The sequence below is a fragment of the Arvicola amphibius genome, chromosome 12 (assembly GCF_903992535.2).
Source record: "Arvicola amphibius chromosome 12, mArvAmp1.2, whole genome shotgun sequence".
Taxonomy (NCBI): domain Eukaryota; kingdom Metazoa; phylum Chordata; class Mammalia; order Rodentia; family Cricetidae; genus Arvicola; species Arvicola amphibius.
In genome coordinates, this window is record NC_052058.2 from 14,824,257 (window position 1) to 14,844,869 (window position 20,613).

At 35.4% G+C, this 20,613-nt stretch overlaps 1 protein-coding gene across 3 annotated transcripts in view; it reads right to left on the reverse strand.

Moving 5' to 3' along the window:
• Cdc42bpa (CDC42 binding protein kinase alpha) overlaps positions 1-20,613 on the reverse strand; it is a 234,611-nt gene that overhangs the window by 46,711 nt on the left and 167,287 nt on the right. For 2 of the 3 annotated variants that reach the window (XM_038349025.1, XM_038349026.1), the window contains 5 exons: positions 19,315-19,439; positions 17,010-17,115; positions 16,448-16,596; positions 13,283-13,374; positions 9,564-9,640 (listed from right to left, as the gene is read on the reverse strand). In XM_038349025.1, the coding sequence (XP_038204953.1) occupies positions 9,564-9,640; positions 13,283-13,374; positions 16,448-16,596; positions 17,010-17,115; positions 19,315-19,439 (549 nt within the window). Of the gene's footprint in view, positions 1-8,572; positions 8,621-9,563; positions 9,641-13,282; positions 13,375-16,447; positions 16,597-17,009; positions 17,116-19,314; positions 19,440-20,613 lie in introns of all 3 variants that reach the window. The other variant, XM_038349027.1, reaches the window with a different exon arrangement.

Sequence of the window (20,613 nt, forward strand, 5' to 3'; positions counted from 1 at the left end):
CTTTTGAAGATTCTTTGCCATGTATTAATTTGTTTTTTATTGATTAGTTTTTCACTCATTAGTGACAATGAAAGAGAACAAAAATGAAAAAAATAAAAATGATCTTCTTAGCTGTATTTAATAAACCCTGGTTACATTAAGAACTATGTTACATTTTAGAAAGACAAACCAGTATTAATCATAATAAAACATGCCTCTCCTCTCTGGGACAGATGCCATGGAGCCAGCTACCAGGTCAGACATGCTGAATCTTTCCCGGTAGGACACCACTTGTGGAGCTACACAGATTATTAGAAATGGGTTAATCAAAATGTGAGAGTTAGCCAGTAAGGAGGCTAGAAACTAATGGGCCAGAGAGTCTTTAAAAGAATACAATTGGTGTGTTGTTATTTTGGGGCATAAACTAGCCAGGTGGCTGGGAGCTGTGCGGGATGAAAAGCAGGCCTGCCCGCTGCTCCTTCTAAAGAATGGCGCCCAACGTGGGGCTCTAACCACAACCCTGAGATTAAGAGTCTCATGCTCTACCGACTGAGCTAGCTGGGCGGGGAGCTGGGCGGGACAAAAAGCAGGTCCGCCGCTCCTCACTACAAAATGGCCTCACTTCCAGCAGCCTGTTCTGTCTACTCCACTCACCTATGTTCTAACCTATCAGGGCAAGCAGTTTATTAATTAACCAATGAAATCATCACTACTCATGGTGTTACACAGATTATTAGATATGGGTTAGTCAAGATGTGAGTAAGAGGCTGAAATTAATGGGCCAGGCAGTGTTTAAATGAATTCAGTTTGTGTGTTGTTATTTCGGGTTTTAAGCTAGCCGTGCAGGAGCCGGGCGGGATGAAAAGCAGGCCTGCCCACTCCTTCTATACAATATGTGCTTTTTAGGGCTGAGTGTTCTTGAACTAAAAATTTCATTTAAAAAATCAACTTTGTTTTCTTCTTTAAAGAAGAAAGTAGCTACACTGGAGTAATATTTTGAAGCAGAAGTAAGTAGGAATATTAAAAAGTTCAACAATAACATTTAGAATAATGTTTGGATTTTTTAAAAATTGGAAGTTTAAAAATTACCACTTTTCTTTTCTAAGTATGGTCTTCATAAACACAAGTAACAAAGCTTAAAATGAAAAAAACTCATGGCAAAAATAATTTGGACATCAAACTTAAAAAAAAGTTCCGGGTTTTTGAAAGAATTCTATCAAAAGCAGAGAACTCAGGAAACAGACCTCACTATCATATAATTTCTGGATTGCTGTCAATATTAATATTATCTCAAATGCAGCTTAACAAATGAGAAAAAAGTGTCACATATTATCTTCATCGGAGTTTTAATTATCACCAATCTGAACTGCATTTTTTCAAGATGTTAATAATTTTGCTATAATTAAATCCTAATCCTTACCATGTATTTGTAATTAATGGTTTATTCTTAACATTTAAAAGCTCTTAACCCAATTAAAACTTCAGGATATTGATTAAATGTTCTAGAATTAAAAATGCCTAAGATTAATTTTAAAATTAGCTCACACAGTTCATACACACCCCCACAAATAACTAACATTTTAAAAATCATTATTACTGTATTTGACCCCTGGACACTGTTGAAGATATTACAGCACTAAATCTAAGTAGTTAACTGAGTTACTGATGTAGCAAAAGCCAATAAATATGATATCCATAAAAAGCAGAGCCATGTCAATTTAATAGTTATCTTAATCTTTACAAGAACAATTAAAAAGGTAAATAGTAAAAAGCAACACATGACACTAATGGATGGCATATTCTGGTATTGTTCAAGGGAAGATGTTGGAAATAAATCTTAACAGTGTAAAAAGTTCACTCAATACTTTTAAATTACAATCCACTGATAAAGGATATTTTAATGAAAATACCTTTCCCTATTTTTGTTAACTCATTTTCTCTAAGTAAACATATTTTAATGAATTATTCTGATGAGTAGGAATTAAGAGACGTTTACTATATTCTAATGTCGTTTTTATGTTCTACTAGCTCATATATATATATGTGTGTGTGTGTACATATATATATATATAAACAAAAAGCTGAATATTGCATTTTTTGTTCACAATGCATGACAGTGTCATGCAAAAAATCTATGATGGTTCCTGAATCTATTAAGATTTTTCTAGCAAATTGTCCTCACAATAAATTTTTAAAAGTAATATAATAAAATAAAAGTATTTTTCTTTCCCAGAGCCAGGCAGCTGTTTAAGTGATTTCACACAAATGCCTCAAATTACACAGCATGTTTTTCCAGTAAACAATAATTAAGACAATCCATCTTGAATGTGCATGACTGGTGCCTCAGACATCTTGGTGCGGCCAGGGTTGCACAAATAGCAGCACTCTTGTCTGCAGCTTGTTTTAAAGTAAAAGAGACTGATATTTGCTATAGATGATAAGTGACAATTTATTTAAAAACAGCTTGCATTTAGTGCCAGGAAGTGGTGGCGCATGCCTTTAATCCTAGCACTTGGGAAGTAGAGGCAGGTGGATCTCTGTGAGTTGGAGGCCAGCCTGGTCTACAAGAGCTAGTTCCAGGTCAGGCTCTGAAGCAACACAGAGAAACCGTGTCTTGAAAAACCAAAACCAAGACAAACCAAAATAAAACAAAATAAAAACTCAGCTTTAATCTAATATATTGCTTGCACTGGGAACTATAATTTGAAACTAAAAATAGACTTTTTATCAAATTTGATTTTAGCAAGAAGCATTCCTGAAATAAAAACATTTAATATCTTGTATTCAGAACACATAAACCTTCAAACTTTTTGTGAAAGTTATCACTGTTAACAATCCTCTAGAGTTATAGAAATATCATTTCATTTGAAAAACAGTAAATGTAATACTGTATTATCCTATAACTAGTCATAATAAATTACTGAAGATTATGGCCTCAAGTATAATTTTCTAGTTACAAATAATTTAACTTATTTGTCTTCATGGAAATTTTTCTTAGACATTATTCTCAGTATACTGAGTTGAATATCGACTCTAGAGAATTACACTCTAGGAAAAGTAACAGTAATTAAACTATATGTGGCTCTTTCTAGTGTCTCCTCCAAATTCTAAAGGAACAATCTGAAACAAGACAGTCTGTGACATTTGCTATTAAAAGAATCATATGGGATGTTTTCTAGTCATTTGTATCCATACATTAGCAACACTAGTTATAATTTTCTTATAATGCACCTAATCAAATACCACTTACAGAGAATTTTAAGTCTTCAACCTGAAAATCGGGCCTAACAGCATAGAAATGGCCAATATTACTTTGGACACTTACTTATTTCTGTTATATTTCAAGGGTAAGAATATTTTAAGTTTACAAAAGCATTCAACTTCTGAAAACATGGTACAGATATGAAATCTTATGTCAGGGTTAGAGTCAAGGGCAGTATTAGGAATAATAACTATTTGTGTCTACTGAAGTGACAATGTCACACCCATGCCCCAGAGACTACTTTCACTCTGCCACCAAAATGTTCCCATTTAACTACTAATTTACAATTCCCAACTACACCCTTTTCAAACATAGTACTTTACAAATTAAAAAAAAAGCCAGATACTAAGCCAAGGAAGAACTGAAGGAAGCTGGAAAAGGAGATAATCAAGGCTGTCATACTGACAGGTTAAAAAAAATGTAGGTAATTTTCACAGATTCTGGGTAATGGTGGCTTACTTAGATGCTGTAGTAAAAAGACACAGAAGTAGGAGTAAGAGCCATAGTGCAATCATTTCCCTCAATATTTTTTTTTATTTCCTAAGTCAACAAAATGTTCTAGGTGGCCAAATCTCTTACATAACAAAATCAATAATAAAACAAAATCTTTCTGAATTATAACCTTATTAAAAACAAGCCATCATAAATTTACTCAGTTCACAGGCTGATAATTGAAATCTAGTACATATGAGCAGACAAATGCTAGCCTTCACATTACAAAATAGTTACCATATACTATTATTAGTTTGATAAATTCAAATATCTAATCGTTTAACTATAAATTTCAAAAACAATCAAAACATCTGTAGAACCAGGAATGTTTTATAGACTTCTAACTAATAGAGGCCAGCCGAACTCATAGGTCTAGTGAGTACAATATCGACAGCTGAAGAACTTATTCATTTTAAACAGTCATGTAAAATTATTTATAATGCTGGTGTTATTACAGGTCAACCCTTCATCAGTTAAGAACGAATACATGAATCAATGGCCATCCCACTACCCTGCATGTTCACCACAAACCAAAAAGTACTTCATCTCAAACATTCTCTGTCTAGGAACTTGGGAATAAGGGTGCTTGCTCAACACTAAGTTGACAAGCAAAAGTAAAAAGCTGTACCTCCTGTGAATGTCCTTTAGTGCTATTTAACATAGGACATGGAAGTCCAGTTAAACAGTATTGGATAACTACTTCTCCGTGATGTGTGAGGTGCTGGGATGGAGGCTGGCTCTTAAAAGCCTGAGACCTATCCACATACAGATTCCGACCTGTGTATCAGAATACGTAAGAGGGGAAATGGGCAAACACTTCCAAGTCAAGAAACATGGAGCTACTAGCATTGGCAGTGGGAGATTGTGTTAACAATACATAGAAAGAATAGTTTAAATCTTGACATTATCTTATGATACAAAGAATCCACTATTAACATAACTTTCCTAAATCTATACTGTGTAAGATACTTAGGGAAATTCTTCTCACTTGCATTAAACAAACACACCTAGCTCACAATTTCTCCACAACTGATCTATGTAAGATCTAGTCAATGAGGTCTACAAATTGCCTTAGCACTCTACATATTTGTTTATATCAGATTTTCTCTGAGAGACTCATTTGCCTTGTATCTGAATAATTTAGAAAGCATACTTTTAAAAGGTGTCTTACTGTTTTAGTTGTATAAATTTACATGAAGAACATTCCTAAAGCTCTGCGGCCAAAGCTAAAATGGAAGGAAAAAGAGAAACACAGGGAGGAGAGGAGTTGTGGCAAGAGCAGCAGCACATGCATGCAGTGGTGAATGACACAGGTCACATTGCACACGGCACATGCTCAAGGGCTCTGCAGTCAAAGGCAAGGAATAAAAGGCAGGCAGAAGGCACTAGGATAGCACACAGTGTGGGAGTCTTACACGTCTGCCTTTGCTAGCTGGAGTACAGGACGGGGAGCGCTTCAACAGAGAGAGAACAGCACGTTACACATATTCACAGGGAAGATGCCAGGCCCTCTGTATCAACACATAGCATACAGACATATGAACAAAGCCACTGTTTTGATACATCCAAGTACATATATACCCAGGAAAACTGTAGGGTAAAACAGTAAGGAAACAACTGCTCAGATGTGGTCTAAGGCTGATGAGGTTTCCATTGGCACACGTATTGTGATCCACACGGCAACATTCTATCGAGAAGTGAACAATCTCAACAACAACAAATCTATTTAGTTTTGCTACTGTTTGCTATAAAATACTTATTTGAGTCCTAGTGCCCACTCCAACAAATCAACCACAAAATAAATAAGCAAATTTGCTTTTTACATTTACTACTCTACTTTTTAAAGATGACTTTTAAAATGTTTTGAGCTAAATTAGAAATCATCAGTATGACAATATATAAAACAAAAACATAGTTCTAATCTTCCACCCTGACCTCATATTCACCTTGAGATCAGTTATAAGGGAATGTAAAAAGGAACGGGTCAAAACGATAGTAAAATCAAGACACTAGTGAGGGAAGGAACCATGACTTAGATCAATATTCTGGAGTACCTCAGTAAGATCTTATATGAGGCTAAAGTTTATGCCTAAACTCTGACTGCTGAGATAACCCATTTCTCCTGTTTGCCAAAATATAAGAAACAGACAAAACAAACTAAGGAAAAATCATGAATGGAAAAATGATTCTGTGTTGTTCTAAATAATGAAATAATAGTTTTAATAGGCCCAAATTAAAGAATAAAACTAGTAGAAGAGCAGAAGGCAGATTTGGAGAGGACCTATGAGAAGTAAAACAGAATCCTGAAGGTGACAGTGGTCCTATGTGTGGAGGGGTGTGGAGAACACGGATGATATGTAGGCACACCACCAAATTAAACTTGCAATTATGCTCAACACAAACCTTCTTCTAAATATGCAAGGTTGAGCTGCAATTAGATGTTCTTCAATAATCTCTTCTCTAGAGATAACAGAGGATAGAAGGGGATGACCAGAAGGATGGGATTTAGGGTTAGTTCAGCACCAGAACCTACTCAATGCAGGTCCCACACAATAAGCATGATGCATAATAATACCATATCTAGGATAAAGAGTAATCTAGATTCAATTATTCCTTAAAAACTCTAAATGCGGTCAATAAAAATCAATAAAAAACAAAAACAAACAAAAAAACTCTAAACGCTTAACAATGGGGGCTATTGAACTTGGGTTTTAGAGTATCTTGGATATGGAACATGAACTCATCAAAGACAACGCTACTACTGAAACAATTTTACTATGACTTTAATGATAAAATGAATGAATTGCTAACATTGGAAATCAGAGTCATAGTTATGAACAATAAACAAAAGAAACAAGAGGGTTATATTATAAAGTATAAATTAAGAATAAATTTTTTTTAAATGGGAGCTTAGTGCTAGCCCTCCCTCTAATAGAAAATAAGATCATTTCCAAGTAGTAATGGGATTCGACAATTCCAAAGATGATGCTGTGGTTCATGTTCTTAGCCAGAGGAAGGCTGAGGTGTAAAGACAGAAGGAAGCACTGAAGTGAGGTCACATGGTAGACGAGAAATGAAGCTAAAGAGGAGGAAAAGGGGACTGCCTAGCAAGAAAATACCCTAACATCCTTGAAGGCATGATAGATTTCTATAAATATTCTAGCACTTTATGAGAGTAGTACTATAGCATAACTTTTTGTCAGATAAGCAAACATAGGTACTGAGAGGCCAGGTAATTTCTTTCAAGCACCACTCTGGAAAGTGGAAGAGCCAGCTTATGAGCTTTACCAGAACAATGAAAGGACAGAAGAATCAGCAACATGAGCACTGACTCAGCAGTTTTTGCGCTCAGCTCCTTTTCACTGTGTACTAAGAACTCCTCTGCACTACTATAAAATTCAGCTCTATGTCCGAGGAGCTTCTGCTGCACAGCAGTGGTTGAGGATCAGAAAGGGGAAAGGAAGGTAGGAGATGGCCCTGACTTGGTGCACTTCCATTACACCCAGAGGAACAATCCCAGAGTACTCCTGAGAGCGGGGGGCCTGGCAGAGGAGATGTTCACACATCTCTATGGAGAAGAGTTTGTTTGCTGAAATACACACTGTTGTGTAATCTAAGAGCATAAGGGAAAGAAAAAAACGAAGGCAAGAGTTTGTTAAGGAAAAGTGAAAAAAAATTATCAGCAAAATGAACTCTACAATTTACTCAAACTTTCTCTTCATTCTTTCTAATGTGAACAATAAAAACACCACACTGTTTTAACATACCAAACAGCAGATTGCAACATGTATTCTCACATTTTTGAAAGACAGATATCTTTCAATTACATTATAGAATCATCCAGCATAATTTACTGTTTTAGAAACAACAACAAAAATTCCATTTTGGAGAAACAGGTTTTGGTACATTTCCAAACATATCAAAAAGTCTAGGTCTATGTTGGTTAGCAATTTGAAGAAAATTATATCAAGAATTTTTTTCCAGTGAAAAATTGTTCTGAAATCATCTTCTGAATATATTGTACTTTAAAAAAATATTAGGAACAAAACATTTAATGAATTTCCCCTCATTTAAAAATACTTATTTACACTTTAATATTTAATATTATTTACACTTAAAGTCTCCTATCTTTTAATTTCTGGGAAGTGTTCATGTTCACTAGGATGTCAAATTTTATGTCAAGGATTACTGAGTCATCTAATGTGAAATAGAAAACATATCCAAAGGCAGTGTAAGTAGAAACTAAATGTACTACACACTTACTAGTAACTTCTAAATTAATAAATCTACAGGATTACTTCATACAGAATATGCTAATGCATCCAATTTATGGGGCATATAGTGCACATGTTAATTTAAAATTACTTTCCACATTAGAAAAGAAAACTGTCCATATTAAAAATTGACTTATATTCTTACTGTGTTGATAAAACTATGAGAATTTAACTTTTTAAATGTCACTTTTTTGATTTCTCCAGAGTCTTATTTTAAACCAACACAGAAACAGCAAGATGCTAAAAAGAAAAGGAGAAAGTAAAACAGAAATCATGAAAAATGAAAGTGAACAATTTCTTATAAATAGTGACAATATTTAAGTAAGCATTCTAGTCAAAGAATGGAAACAGAGAGATTCGCCAAAGGCCAAAGTAATTTTAAAAGTACTTCTTACTTTACTACGTTTAATAATAATAAACTATTATATTTAAGATAAGAAAGAAGTGTTTTGCTCACATAATTCCAAGTGATATTTTTAAAACTGCATTACTAGGCAAATTCTTCAAATCAATTCACTGATCTTTTTTACTGAAGGATGCATTGGTTTGAAAATTAAAGACTTACGTCATCCAAAAAATCAATCAGTGAGGATGAGGAAGAAGAAAAGGAATCCTATTTAACGAATTCAGCAATAAAAAAATAGAAAATATGGATGAAGCAATTTAATACAAACAAATAATAAATCAAAATTTGTAAAACAATTGAAAGGCAAATGACATTTGTTAAATAAATAAATGAGGAAAGCGGTCACTGTCACTGCTGTCAGGGAACTGAGGGCTATTTTTCAAAGAATGATTCTTCCTTCCCCAAAGGAATGAAATTCAGCTACTGTTCCCAAAGTAATAAAATGAAAGCTCCTGGCAAATCCCTGATTATTAAATGAATGGTACACTTCTGAAAACAGCAACTAAAACAGGTTATCAGAATCTCTGCTTCTACTTCTTCCTGCTGGAATATAAGCAATTTTGTCTACTGTGGTCATGGCCGTATTCCCAGCACTTAGAGCAGAGCACACAGCACTCGCACACTGATTCTGGATTCAATTGCTGAGCAAGATGATAACCAACACCTACATTTTCTGACATAAAACATACTTTGATATTATAGTGACTTTTTTCAGCAGAATGTTTAAATAATAAAGAATGACAAAGAGCTACATAATCGCTATTTCAGAGTACAGCTAACAAGAGTGTAAGTTAGCAATTTTATCAAAAAGCAGTATCCTTATTGCATACTTCTTAAGAAACTGACCAGGACCGAGAGCCAGGTGAGCTACTGTGCGCTCATGCTCTCTCTGCTTCTTATGTGGCTGAGCCGCTTTTAGGTCTAATAACCACCTCGGGGTTCAGACTGTCTTGGATGTTTATATTACACACAAGTGCGGTCAGACTTTCCATAAGAATGCAGACATATTCCTCCCTTCCAGGTTTCTATTCACTTATTATATGACTCTGGGCTCTCTACTGTAGCTGCAATAAAAGTTTTACTACAAGTAAATTTTAGATTCCAGAGCAAATTTTAAGCAGACCCAGAGATATTCAGAGCAGTCACTTACTTCAAATTGATCCAGAGCATCGGTAGGCGTATTCAAAAATGCCAAGAAAGAATGCTGTGAGTCTTGGTGCTCTATACCTAGAAGACAGCAGCAACTTTTTTTTAAAGTAGAACAATTAAAACTCATTTTCACGGATAACCTTTCTTGTCTTAATCTATTGAAGTATTTAAAAATAAAACTACTAAATTAACTTTACATATTTTAAAAAAGCAAAATATATTAGTGTTTCCAAGACTCAATGGTTACATTAGACTAGTTCCCATGATAGTTCTCTAAGTCAACAGTTAACAAAATCCTTTCCCTCTAGTACAGTGGTTCTCAACCTATGGGTCATGCCCCATTTGGGAGCTGAAGGACCCTTTCACTGGGGTCACATATCAGATATTGATACCATGACTCAAAACAGTAGCAAAATTACAAGTCATGAAGTAGCAATTAAATAAATTTATGGTAGGGGGTTACCACAACATGAGGAACTGTATTAAAGGGTTGTAGCTTTAGGAAGATTGAGAACCACTGATCTTGTATACCATAATAAAATAAAATATAATCTTTTGTGCAGTTTGAAAAAATAAAAAAAGAAGTTTTTCTACTTGTGATTTTTCTAAACTTATTTACCACCCAAACAAGGTTTCTCTTTTGAAATACATTTCAAAAAATAATCTTTTCAGATTTCATAAATAACACAGTGATAAAATAAGTATATTTAATTAATTTCCCATCTCAGGTATTAGCTTACTGAAGAATGAGGAATCTAAAATTTAGTTTTTCTCAGATGATTTTGTTTTAAAGGGATTTGGTTTTTTTTTTTAAAGATTTATTTATTTATTATATATACAACATTCCTTCCATGTATGCTTGCATGCCAGAAGAGGGCACCAGATCTCATTATAGATGGCTGTGAGCCACCTTGTGGTTGCTGGGAATTGAACTCAGGACCTCTGGAAGAGCAGTCAGTGCTCTTAACCTCTGAGCCCCTCAGATGATTTTTTTTTTAAAAAAAATGTATATATACCTTTTGGCTATGATAGTTTAAATACATAATCTCAAAACAATTATCAAAACATAGAAATGATGATAAACACTAGGGAAGATAAAGTAGAAACAGCTTATCATGCAATTTAAGTTTTATAAATTTTGTGTATATGAATGTTTTTCCTTCATGTATGTCTGTGCACTACATGCATGCAGTTCTTAAGGAGGCCAGAAGAGGGCATCAGAACCCTGGGACTGGAGTTATAGAAAGTTTTGAGCCATCACGTGGATGCTAAAGATTAAACCTGGGTCCTCTAGAAAAGTAGCCAGTGCTCTGAACTGCTGAGCCATCTTTCTAGCCCCTACTACACAACTCTGACTTTTCCATCTTGAAGAGTTATCAACTATCTGTGTTTCTCCCCCCAGACCCATCTAGCACAGGCAGGCACTCTCTGTAACTCTATTTGTGTGCATACCCACATGCGTGCATTTAAAGGTCAGTAGTCAGTTGTCTTCTTTTATTGGTCTCTATTTTGTTTTTGGTTTGTCTGTTTGTTTTGTTGTTGTTTTTGTTTTGTTTGTAGAGACAGGGTTTCTGTGTGTAACAGTCCTATCTGTCCTGGAACTCACTTTGTAGACCAGGCTGGCCTTGAGCTCATTGAGATCCGCCTGCTTCTACCCGGCTTCCATTTTGTTTTTGAAACATCACTAAGACTAGAGCTCACCATCTGTTTAGAATGGCTGTCAGCGAGCTCCAGGGATTTTTTTCTTTTGTCTCTCTCTGCTGCAGTTCTAGGTGTATGCTGCCACCCCTGGATGACGGGAATGTGGGTGCTCAGAAACTGAGCTCAGGTCCTCATGCTTGCGAAGTGAGCATATGACACGGTGAGTCATCTCCCATCACTGATTTATGTGCTTCTTACTATTATTCTGATATATCATGGTTATCAAATAGGCAGTTCTGAAATTTATTTACTAAACAAATATTTATGATGAGTTTACCATGAATAGCTGAGATGGTTTGGCAGCTAAAGGCTCTTGCTACCAAGCATGAAGACCTGAACTTAATCTCTAAGACCCACATGGTGAAAGAGAAAACTAACTCCTAAGAGTCAATCTCTAACCTCTATATATGTGCAATGACATGCACACAGCCCCCACACCATACACACAAACAAATGTTTTTTTAAAAGAGCCTATATTGTAGCAGATTCTGTACTAGATACTGGGGATAAAATAGTAATAAACCAAGTATAGAAAAGGTCTTGCCCTTATTTTGTAAACATATTTAGCACATTATATTATGTTGTAACATGTAATTTTATTTTGGAATATTCTGAATAAAAAAGCCCTTAACATGCTTTCATAAAGCAATATGCTATAAGGTTAAAAGTCTTTTTTAAAGTTTAGATATAATCTAAAAATAATGCAGTTAATTGGATGTGTCAGTTTTATTTGGCACGGGTGTCATTCTTGTTGAATTGCTTTTAGCACCACAAGGTCACTCATGTGTTATATACTGTTTTTCTTCCTTAATATATCTCTCCTCCACTGTTCATGAATTAAAATCAAGCATGATCATTTTAGCAGGATGTCTTATTCTTTTATTCCTATTTATTTTGCTCATGAAGAAAGTCAATCAACCATGACACAAAACTGTAACATCAAGTATTGCAATGCCTTTATGTAGCTGATCACTCCGTTCTCCACAGTGTAAGTGGACACAGAGACCAATCAGCTTTATCCCTCACTGTGTTATGGAGATGGAATATGAGAGAGTAATCCTTAGCCAAATACAAAGTTAATTAATTAATCCAGTAACTGATGAGAGCCTTTGTCAGAAAAATATTTTGGATAATCTCATATAAAATAACCCTTTACTAAGTCACACTCTGAATTTATTTTTACTAAATCATCCACTCTTAATGTTCACAATATGGAAAAATTGCATAAGATGTTCATATCATAGGGATATGATATACTCTGAGCTAATTCCATGTGAAAAGAAAAATGAAAGCTCTCAAGAAAATGCTAATAAAATCTGGGAAATCACATAGGACAAGCAATGTAATCATCAAACTGGAAAAACATAACAAACACCCAAATAATTCTTACTAAAATAATTAATATTTAATTAGTTATTTTATATTGTTTCCCGGACTGTCCTTTCTGTACCCATATGATTTTTGTACATTGCAGGTACATAAAAAGTGTTAATAAAAGTAGTTCCAGCACTTAGGGGAAGGGACAAGAGGATTCTGAATTCAAGACACCATGGGCTACTCTGCAAGACTGTCTCAAAAACAACCTTGGCCTTTTCAAGTTTCTCCACTAAGTTCTAATGTTAACATCCCAGCACTACTTTTGAAGTGACTACTTTATATGATGACATGTGAGAACATTATGAATACTTCACAAAATACTTTAATTCCAACCTCAAAAACTCCTCATGAAATATTTTTTTTTCATGAAATATTTTTTAACACTGAAATAACAGTTAAATTTGTGGCAAAGTGGTCACTTCTGTAACTAAAAATTCTTAGTCTAATGCATATTAACTAGTACATAGTAGCTTGGCCCTGCATATGTGCGTGTGTGCACATGTATATGCATGAGTGTGTGTCTGTGTTTGCATTCATGTGTGGTTGCTAATGCAAAGAATTTTTCATCTACACAGTAAGTTGGCTCTCACATAGCAAAGGACATTCAGAACAGCAAGTCCTGATGCAAACACATTCCCATACCCTTTTCAGATCTAAGCTCTTCGGTGTCCTTTATCAGCTGCTCGATTTCAGATAGTAGTTCCAAGTTCTTCTTCTCTGAATCCTTCAGTTTACTTACATAAGAGGAAAAGGAAAACAGTCATTTATTAATTTTGTAGAGCTGGGCTTATTTGGTTTAAATGTGTGTGAGGCTAAAGTCGGAGACCATAAACTACTGCATGAAAGACAAATACAGCTTGTTACCTGCTATTATACAAATTAATAAAGCAAGCCAGACTCATTCATTTCTGCAAAGAAGATGGCTTCCTGGGCCGAGATGCAGCTAAGGAGCAGAGGACTTGCCTGGCACGTGTGAAGCCCCGGCTCCACTCCCAACACTGAAGCACCTAAGAACAGGATGGCTACAGAGCTGAGCAGAGGAGTGTTTGCTGACCTTGAGCTGAATTATTAAATTTAACAATATTATGGAACCACAGTTAACTTAAGAATTCTGTCAGACCTTGCTCATGTATCACCATGTAACTAGAGTATATACATGAATTTATAACTTTCAATCTGACTCGGCCTCAGCTCTGCTTTATGAACAAATGTTAAACTCCAATGTCCTGGGTAAAGGAAGAAAAAGATAACACTTACTCATATTATAATGCTGAAAATGATACCCAACAGTTCTTTATACAAGGTTTGCTTCATATTATTCAGAAAAATCTCTTTCAATGCATCATAATTACATTTACATAAAATGTACTTAATTTATATCTCTGTTATATATAACAAAAGGTCATAATTCAACAGGAATGTGTGTCTGTCCTTTGATAAGAAATTAATGACTTCAGCTTAAGTCTCAAGGCATCATACCACTCAAAACCAAATCTGTACCCCTATGTTTCTTCTCAAGCTTGTGGAAGTTTTGATATTCTGAACTGGATAAATTTTTAAATTTATAGTTTAATTTTTAATGTAAACTTACTGTTGTCCCACTACTGTTACTGCTAACTAATTTTTTCAAAGATTTATTTATCTTTATCCACAAGTATATATATATATATGTGTGTGTGTGTGTGTGTGTGCCTACATGAGTTTATGTATATACCACATGCATTCAAATTACCTAAGGAGGCCAGAGTGCTTTGGATCCTATGGAACTAGAGTTACAGGCAGTTGTGCGCCTGATCTGAAAATCAAAACATCTCCTGCAAAACCATTAAGAACTCTTAATTACTGAGCCATATCTCCAGCCCTGTGACTTATTTTTGAAGCATCTTTATATCTAATCAAATTACAATTTTTCATTTTATTATTTTTTATATGTGAAATAGAATTTGCTGCTCTTGTGACAAGAATTGAGGGGTATGTTTACTAGCTAACTTCCATGGATACCAGGAGTTTGCTTATTTTTAAAAAATAAAGGAATCTGGAAAATAATCATAATTATTTCACCATTACAAAATTTAACTTCTTGAAAAAACCAAACACAAACCAAACCAAACCAAAATAAAACAAAAAAATCTACAAAACTTAACATTGATAAAATGATCATTCATAAAAGACCTAAGGTAGAGGCTGCAATTTTCAGGTGTTTGTATTTTGTTCTGACAGTAAAGCTGCAGTCTATACAGAATATGAGAGAATTTCAGATTTAATAGAATAAAATTTGAGTCAACTAAACTTAACAAATAAGGAAAAGAAAGAATAAAGAATGAAATGTTATTTGAAAATAATAATAGTTCATCTATGGATAAGCCTAAAGAAAACAAGACTGTATGAGACTTTCACTAGAATTACATTTTTTTCCTTTTCAAATCTGCACATTTTCTGCACCACTTTTTTTGTGCATATTTGAGTAAATGTGTCTTTGTGTGTGTGTATTTTGTGTGTATGTGTCTGTGTGTGTGCACTTTGTATGTATGTGTCTGGGTACGTGTGCACTTTGTGTGTATTTGTATGCATGTGTCTGGGTGCATGTGCACTTTGTATATATTTGTGCATATGTATCTGGGTGTGTGTGGATTTTGTGTACATTTGTGTATATGTGTCTGGTGTGTGTGCAGTCTGGGTATATGTGTCTGGTGTGTGTGCACTCTGGGTATATGTATCTGGGTGTGTGCGCACTTTGTATACATTTGTGTGTATGTGTCTGGAAATATGTGCACTTGTGTGTGTCTGGATGCATGTGCACTTTGTGTGTATGTGTAGGCATGTGTCTGGATGTGTATTTTGTGTACATTTGTGTGTATGTGTCTGGGTGTGTTTGCACTTGGTGTATATGTGTCTAGGTGTGAGTGCACTTTGTGTGTATTTGTATGCATGTGTCTGGGTGTGTGTGTACTTTGTGTGTGTCTGGGTGTGTGTGTACTTTGTGTGTGTCTGGGTGTGTGCACTTTGTGTGTGTCTGTGTGTGCTCACTTTGTGTGTATTTGTGTGTGTCTGGGTGTGTGTGCACTTTGTGTGCATTTGTGTTTTTTGTTTGTTTGTTTTTTCCCTTGGTTTCTTGAGATAGGGTTTCTCTGTGTTGCTTCGGTGCCTGTCCTGGATCTAGCTCTGTAGACTAGGCTGGCCTGAAACTCATAGAGATCCGTCTTCTCTACCTCCCAAGTGCTGGGATTAAAGATGTGTGCCACCACACAGTGTATTTGTATGTATGTGCCTGGTTGTGTGCATGAATGAGAAGGACAGAGGTCAGCAGCAGGTGTCTTCCTCAACAGATCTTCACCTTAGTCTCAGAGACAAAGTTTCTCACTGACTTTGGAGTGCACTGATATGGCTAGATGGCTACTAAAGTCCGGGAGCCCTCCTGTCCTTGCCTTTCCAGCCCAGGGATTCTGGGATTCCAAGCAGATGCCATGGCTCCCATCTCCTCCCCTCCACCCCTTTTGGAAGTGAGGATCAGAGATCAAATGCTAGGTCTTCATTCTTACAAGATACACACTTTACTGACTGAGTAATTGTCCCAAAGCTGTTCATCACTTTTGTTGGTGGGGAGCAGAGCTGGGGATCTGGGCATGCCAGGCAAGCGTTATACTACTCAATTGTATTTTCAACCACACGTGCATCACTTTTTTTTTTTAAAAAAAAACAAAAACAAAAACAAAACAACAGATAGACAGCTAAACATGTAACTGCTTTTCAAATACTTTCCAACAAACTTATAAACTATTGTAATAAGATGAAATTATTGATCCTTACCATTCTGTTATAATGTTTGATGCTTTAACCTTATTCAGTTCTTCCTGGATGGCCTGCTTAGCTCTAATTTCTGCATCCAGAGCTGATTGTAACTCTAGTCTAGCTGACATGTCCAGTTTTGCAAAACGACGCATTTTCCAGGGCATATCCTATAGAATAATATGATTATGTCTTAGTTCCTTCCTATTTTATTCTTAACATTTAAATTTCGTAATACAAGTGAATCTAGAAGCTATTTTATAAGCCATATCACTGAAACTGAGTGGAACTGGCACATAATTTGTGAAATGCATTTTTCATTAAATCCAGAAACAACAATAAATATGTATAAATGAACATAAGTAACTGGTTTCTTTTTTCAGCTCCTTCAATAACAAATGGCTAGCTATAAAATGACAGCTAACAGTGACATTTTATATTTTCTTAAACTAGAAAAGACCTCAACTAACTTATTTTTCATGAAAACTTTTACAAGTGAAAGCCTGAGAAAAGTGGTACAATTAGATGACGTGCTTTCTGCTCTCAAGAGAGGTGAGCTTCCAGGTGAAATGGCAAAGCTTACTGTTGCTCGTGTCCCCAAGCTGGAATTTCTTAACGCTTCCAATTCTTCAGTCATTTTAGAAGCCAAGGCCTGAAGATAACCTCGGGCATCCTTCTCATCACTCACCCTAGAACACACACCAGATGGACATGAAGTATAAAGAAACACAGAAAACTTCACTGGGTGGATGTAATTTAAAACATCATTAAGAACTAAATACCAAAAACTTAAGATACTTAAAGAACCCTTTTAAAAGGATGGCCACACCACTGCTACCTGTCAAAAGTTGTGAACAGGCCAGGTGGTGGTGGCACATGCATTTAATTCTAGCACTCAGGCGGCAGAGGCAGGCTGATCTCTGTGAGTTCGAGACCAGCCTGGTCTACAAGAGCTAGTTTCCAGGACAGGTTCCAAAGCTGCAGAGAAACCCTGTCTCGAAAAAAAAAAAAAAAAAAAAAAAAACAAAAACCCAAAAGTTGTGAACAGAATTATGACCTATTCAGTTATATATAATGGAAGCTGGCAGTATTTAGGAAAACCCACGTTACTCACATCTGATAAATTAGTAAATCACCCTTGAACCACAAATAACTCCTTACTTAGATCTATAATTGGACAAGTGTCAGGCTTTCTGAAGACTACTAACATTTCTCATTTTCTAGATTCTTACATTTTCTCAAAAACATGCATACTTTCTTTAAGGCTGATGTATATTGAATTAAAAAATTTAAAGTAGGATATTTTACAGAAATCAGGGTTATGCTACACCAAAACACTCCTGTTTTCTTAAAGAATTAAATAGTAATGAATAAAGGATAAATTTTAATGAAGTTCAAGTCCAGTTTCTATTTACCATCTTAAGATTTCACAGCTGATAAACACCACCAGTTTTAGATAGAAAAGTTGTTAAATCGCACATTAAAAAAGAAAAGGTACAGTGATTGAGGAAGAAACTCAAAGTCAACTTCTAGCCAAAACGTGCACATGCACCCAACCCCAATGCCCATTCCTCGCTTTTTAAAAAAAAAAAACAAGTTTCCTACTTGTCATTTCTAGTTATTTCAGACTGAATCATGGGCCAGTAAGTAAGTGTATCACAATGCGTCACTATTTATTTATTTTAAGTCTATCTTGTTTGTGTTTCCCAACAGCACTTTGAATGCAAAGTTGGCTGTTATTTCGCTGCCGTGTTCATATGATGCTACTCTTTTTTCTTTTGAAAGACCAAGAATTTGAGGTTAGCCTTGAGGACATGGTGAAAACTGTTTTTTTTTTAAAAAATGAATAAATGAGTTACTGAATGAATAAATAAATGAAGATTCCTTCCTTTGTCAGGGTCACTTCCCTTTCTCCTAGCCACTGGAAAACAGAGTGGTGGTCTAAGACCACAGGTTTTAGAAAAATCAGTTTATAAAGCAAATTTTCAGCCCTATCTTTTGTTATTTATAGCTCTGTGACCAATTTGGCTAAATACTAAAATGGTTCTCTTTAGAAATGTAAATCCAATGATGTGGACATAAATTAAACATTAATGCACTAACAGTTGCATTTTGTGCAACACAGCAAATTTCTACAATCTGGGCATGTCTGTGAGCATTAGTTACCAGAAGAGCTCTACAGTTAGGTCAGCATATATCTGGTTTATTAGAGTAAAGTTAGTTAAAATACATTTTATTCACTCTTGATTTAAGAAGGGTATTAGAAATCTGATAAAGGAAAATAGAAAGCTGATTAAACTAAAAAGTAATAATAGGAAACTAAAATCCTCAATAAATAATTAATGGGCTTGTTAGATACATAAAGGAACTAGCTATTCTGACATAAAAGTTAAAACGGATAAAGATTTAAATGAATACAAAAGTTATTAGGATATAAACGTCTTCATTGGATCCTGCTCTCTCTACACAGTATACAATAAGCAAATTTTAATAAACACAGTAACAAATATTAGTGAATTAGGACGACAAAATTCACAGGCCAAATAATCCAAATTAGCCCCGAGAACAGAGGAAATAGTTTGTGAGGCTAAGCTGCAATCACTAAAGGTCTTAAAATGTCATACCTGGACAGATATATTATACCTATTTATTGTTCAGCTTCTACATTTTTATTAGGCTTATCAGTTGCTTAAAATAGTCATAAATATGCAGTTTGATCTTAGAAAACACATGAAAAGCAAGCGAACGTGTTTCTTGAGTCCTTTAAAGGTTCACCTTTCCCACTCTGACCTTGCTTTCCATGGCAAACTAAGACGAAGAAGGGTTAGGAACTTCTCAGGGTCCACAGCCCACGGCACCCACAGCAGCATGTTTGGAAGAGCACTCACCACTGGATTATTTCTGTTATTTGGGCTTCCCAGTGGGCAACGGATTCTTTCTTGTCTGCCAGATCTTTGACCTCTTCTTCTAAGTGCTGGTTGCGCAAACTTAAGCTCTCATACAACGTGGTCAGCTGGAAGGCAGTGTGAGGGCATGAGTGGCTTTTAGGAACAGGACTTCACAGTACCTAGACACCTATTGTTCCATCTAATAATGCATAATCTTCCACTAAAAATTTTCGTAATTTTATTATTCCATACCACACTGAAGACAGAATTTGGTAATAATGAGCACCTTGAATTTTCCTGCTTTCTTTGCTTTTCCTCACACCCTACATTAAATTGGCTCTAATTGTGAATATTCTTCATCTACCTGAAAATAAAAATCAACCAATTCTTCAGGTAACATTCTCTCTTCCTTCTTCCCTCCTCCCTCCCTCTCACATCCTTTTTTTGCAATTGCATGTTAACTTTAGAAGCTCTTGTAAAGAATCACAAGCACAGACAAAAATTGTTTTGAGTCACCATGTGGTCCTAGGGGTCAAACCCAGATCCTCTGAAAAGCAGCCCACACAGTGGCCCAGGAGATATGACACCCTTTTCTGGCCTCTATCAGCACTGTGTACATATGATGTATAGATATACAGGCAGGCAAAACATCCATAAACATAAAATAGAGATAAAGATTATTTAAAAAATAAAATGAAACTGTGTACCAGTTCAAAAGAACATAGAAAATGAAATAAAATATATAATGTACTTAATAGGAAAAAACAAAAATGGGTACTCATGAGCCCAACACCCAACTTCAATGACTACCAGACCTCAACAGCAATCTTTTGTTACGTGTTCTCCAGAAAAATTTTTAATCATATAACTTTCTTTGTAAAATATATTATTTTAAAATGATGCTCTTTCATTTTAAGTATAAACATTTGTACCTAAATTTAATAAATTTCATAAATTTGGGATTGGGGAATGACTCAGTCAATAAATTTTTGGGCTGGGTGGTGGCAGCGCACACCTGCCTTTAATCCCAGCACTTGGGAGGCAGGGGTAGGCCAGCCTGGTCTACAAGAGCTAGTCAGGACAGCCTCCAAAAGCCACAGAGAAACCCTATCTTGAAAAACCAACAGATAGATAGATAGATAGATAGATAGATAGATAGATAGATAGATAGATAGATAGATAGATAAATTTTTGGTGTGCCGGCATAAGGACTGAGTTCTGGGCCTCAGCACCATGTAAAAAGGTTAAGTGTGGTGGGGTGTAGCTGGTATCTGCAACCCCAGCGCAGGGGAAAAGTAA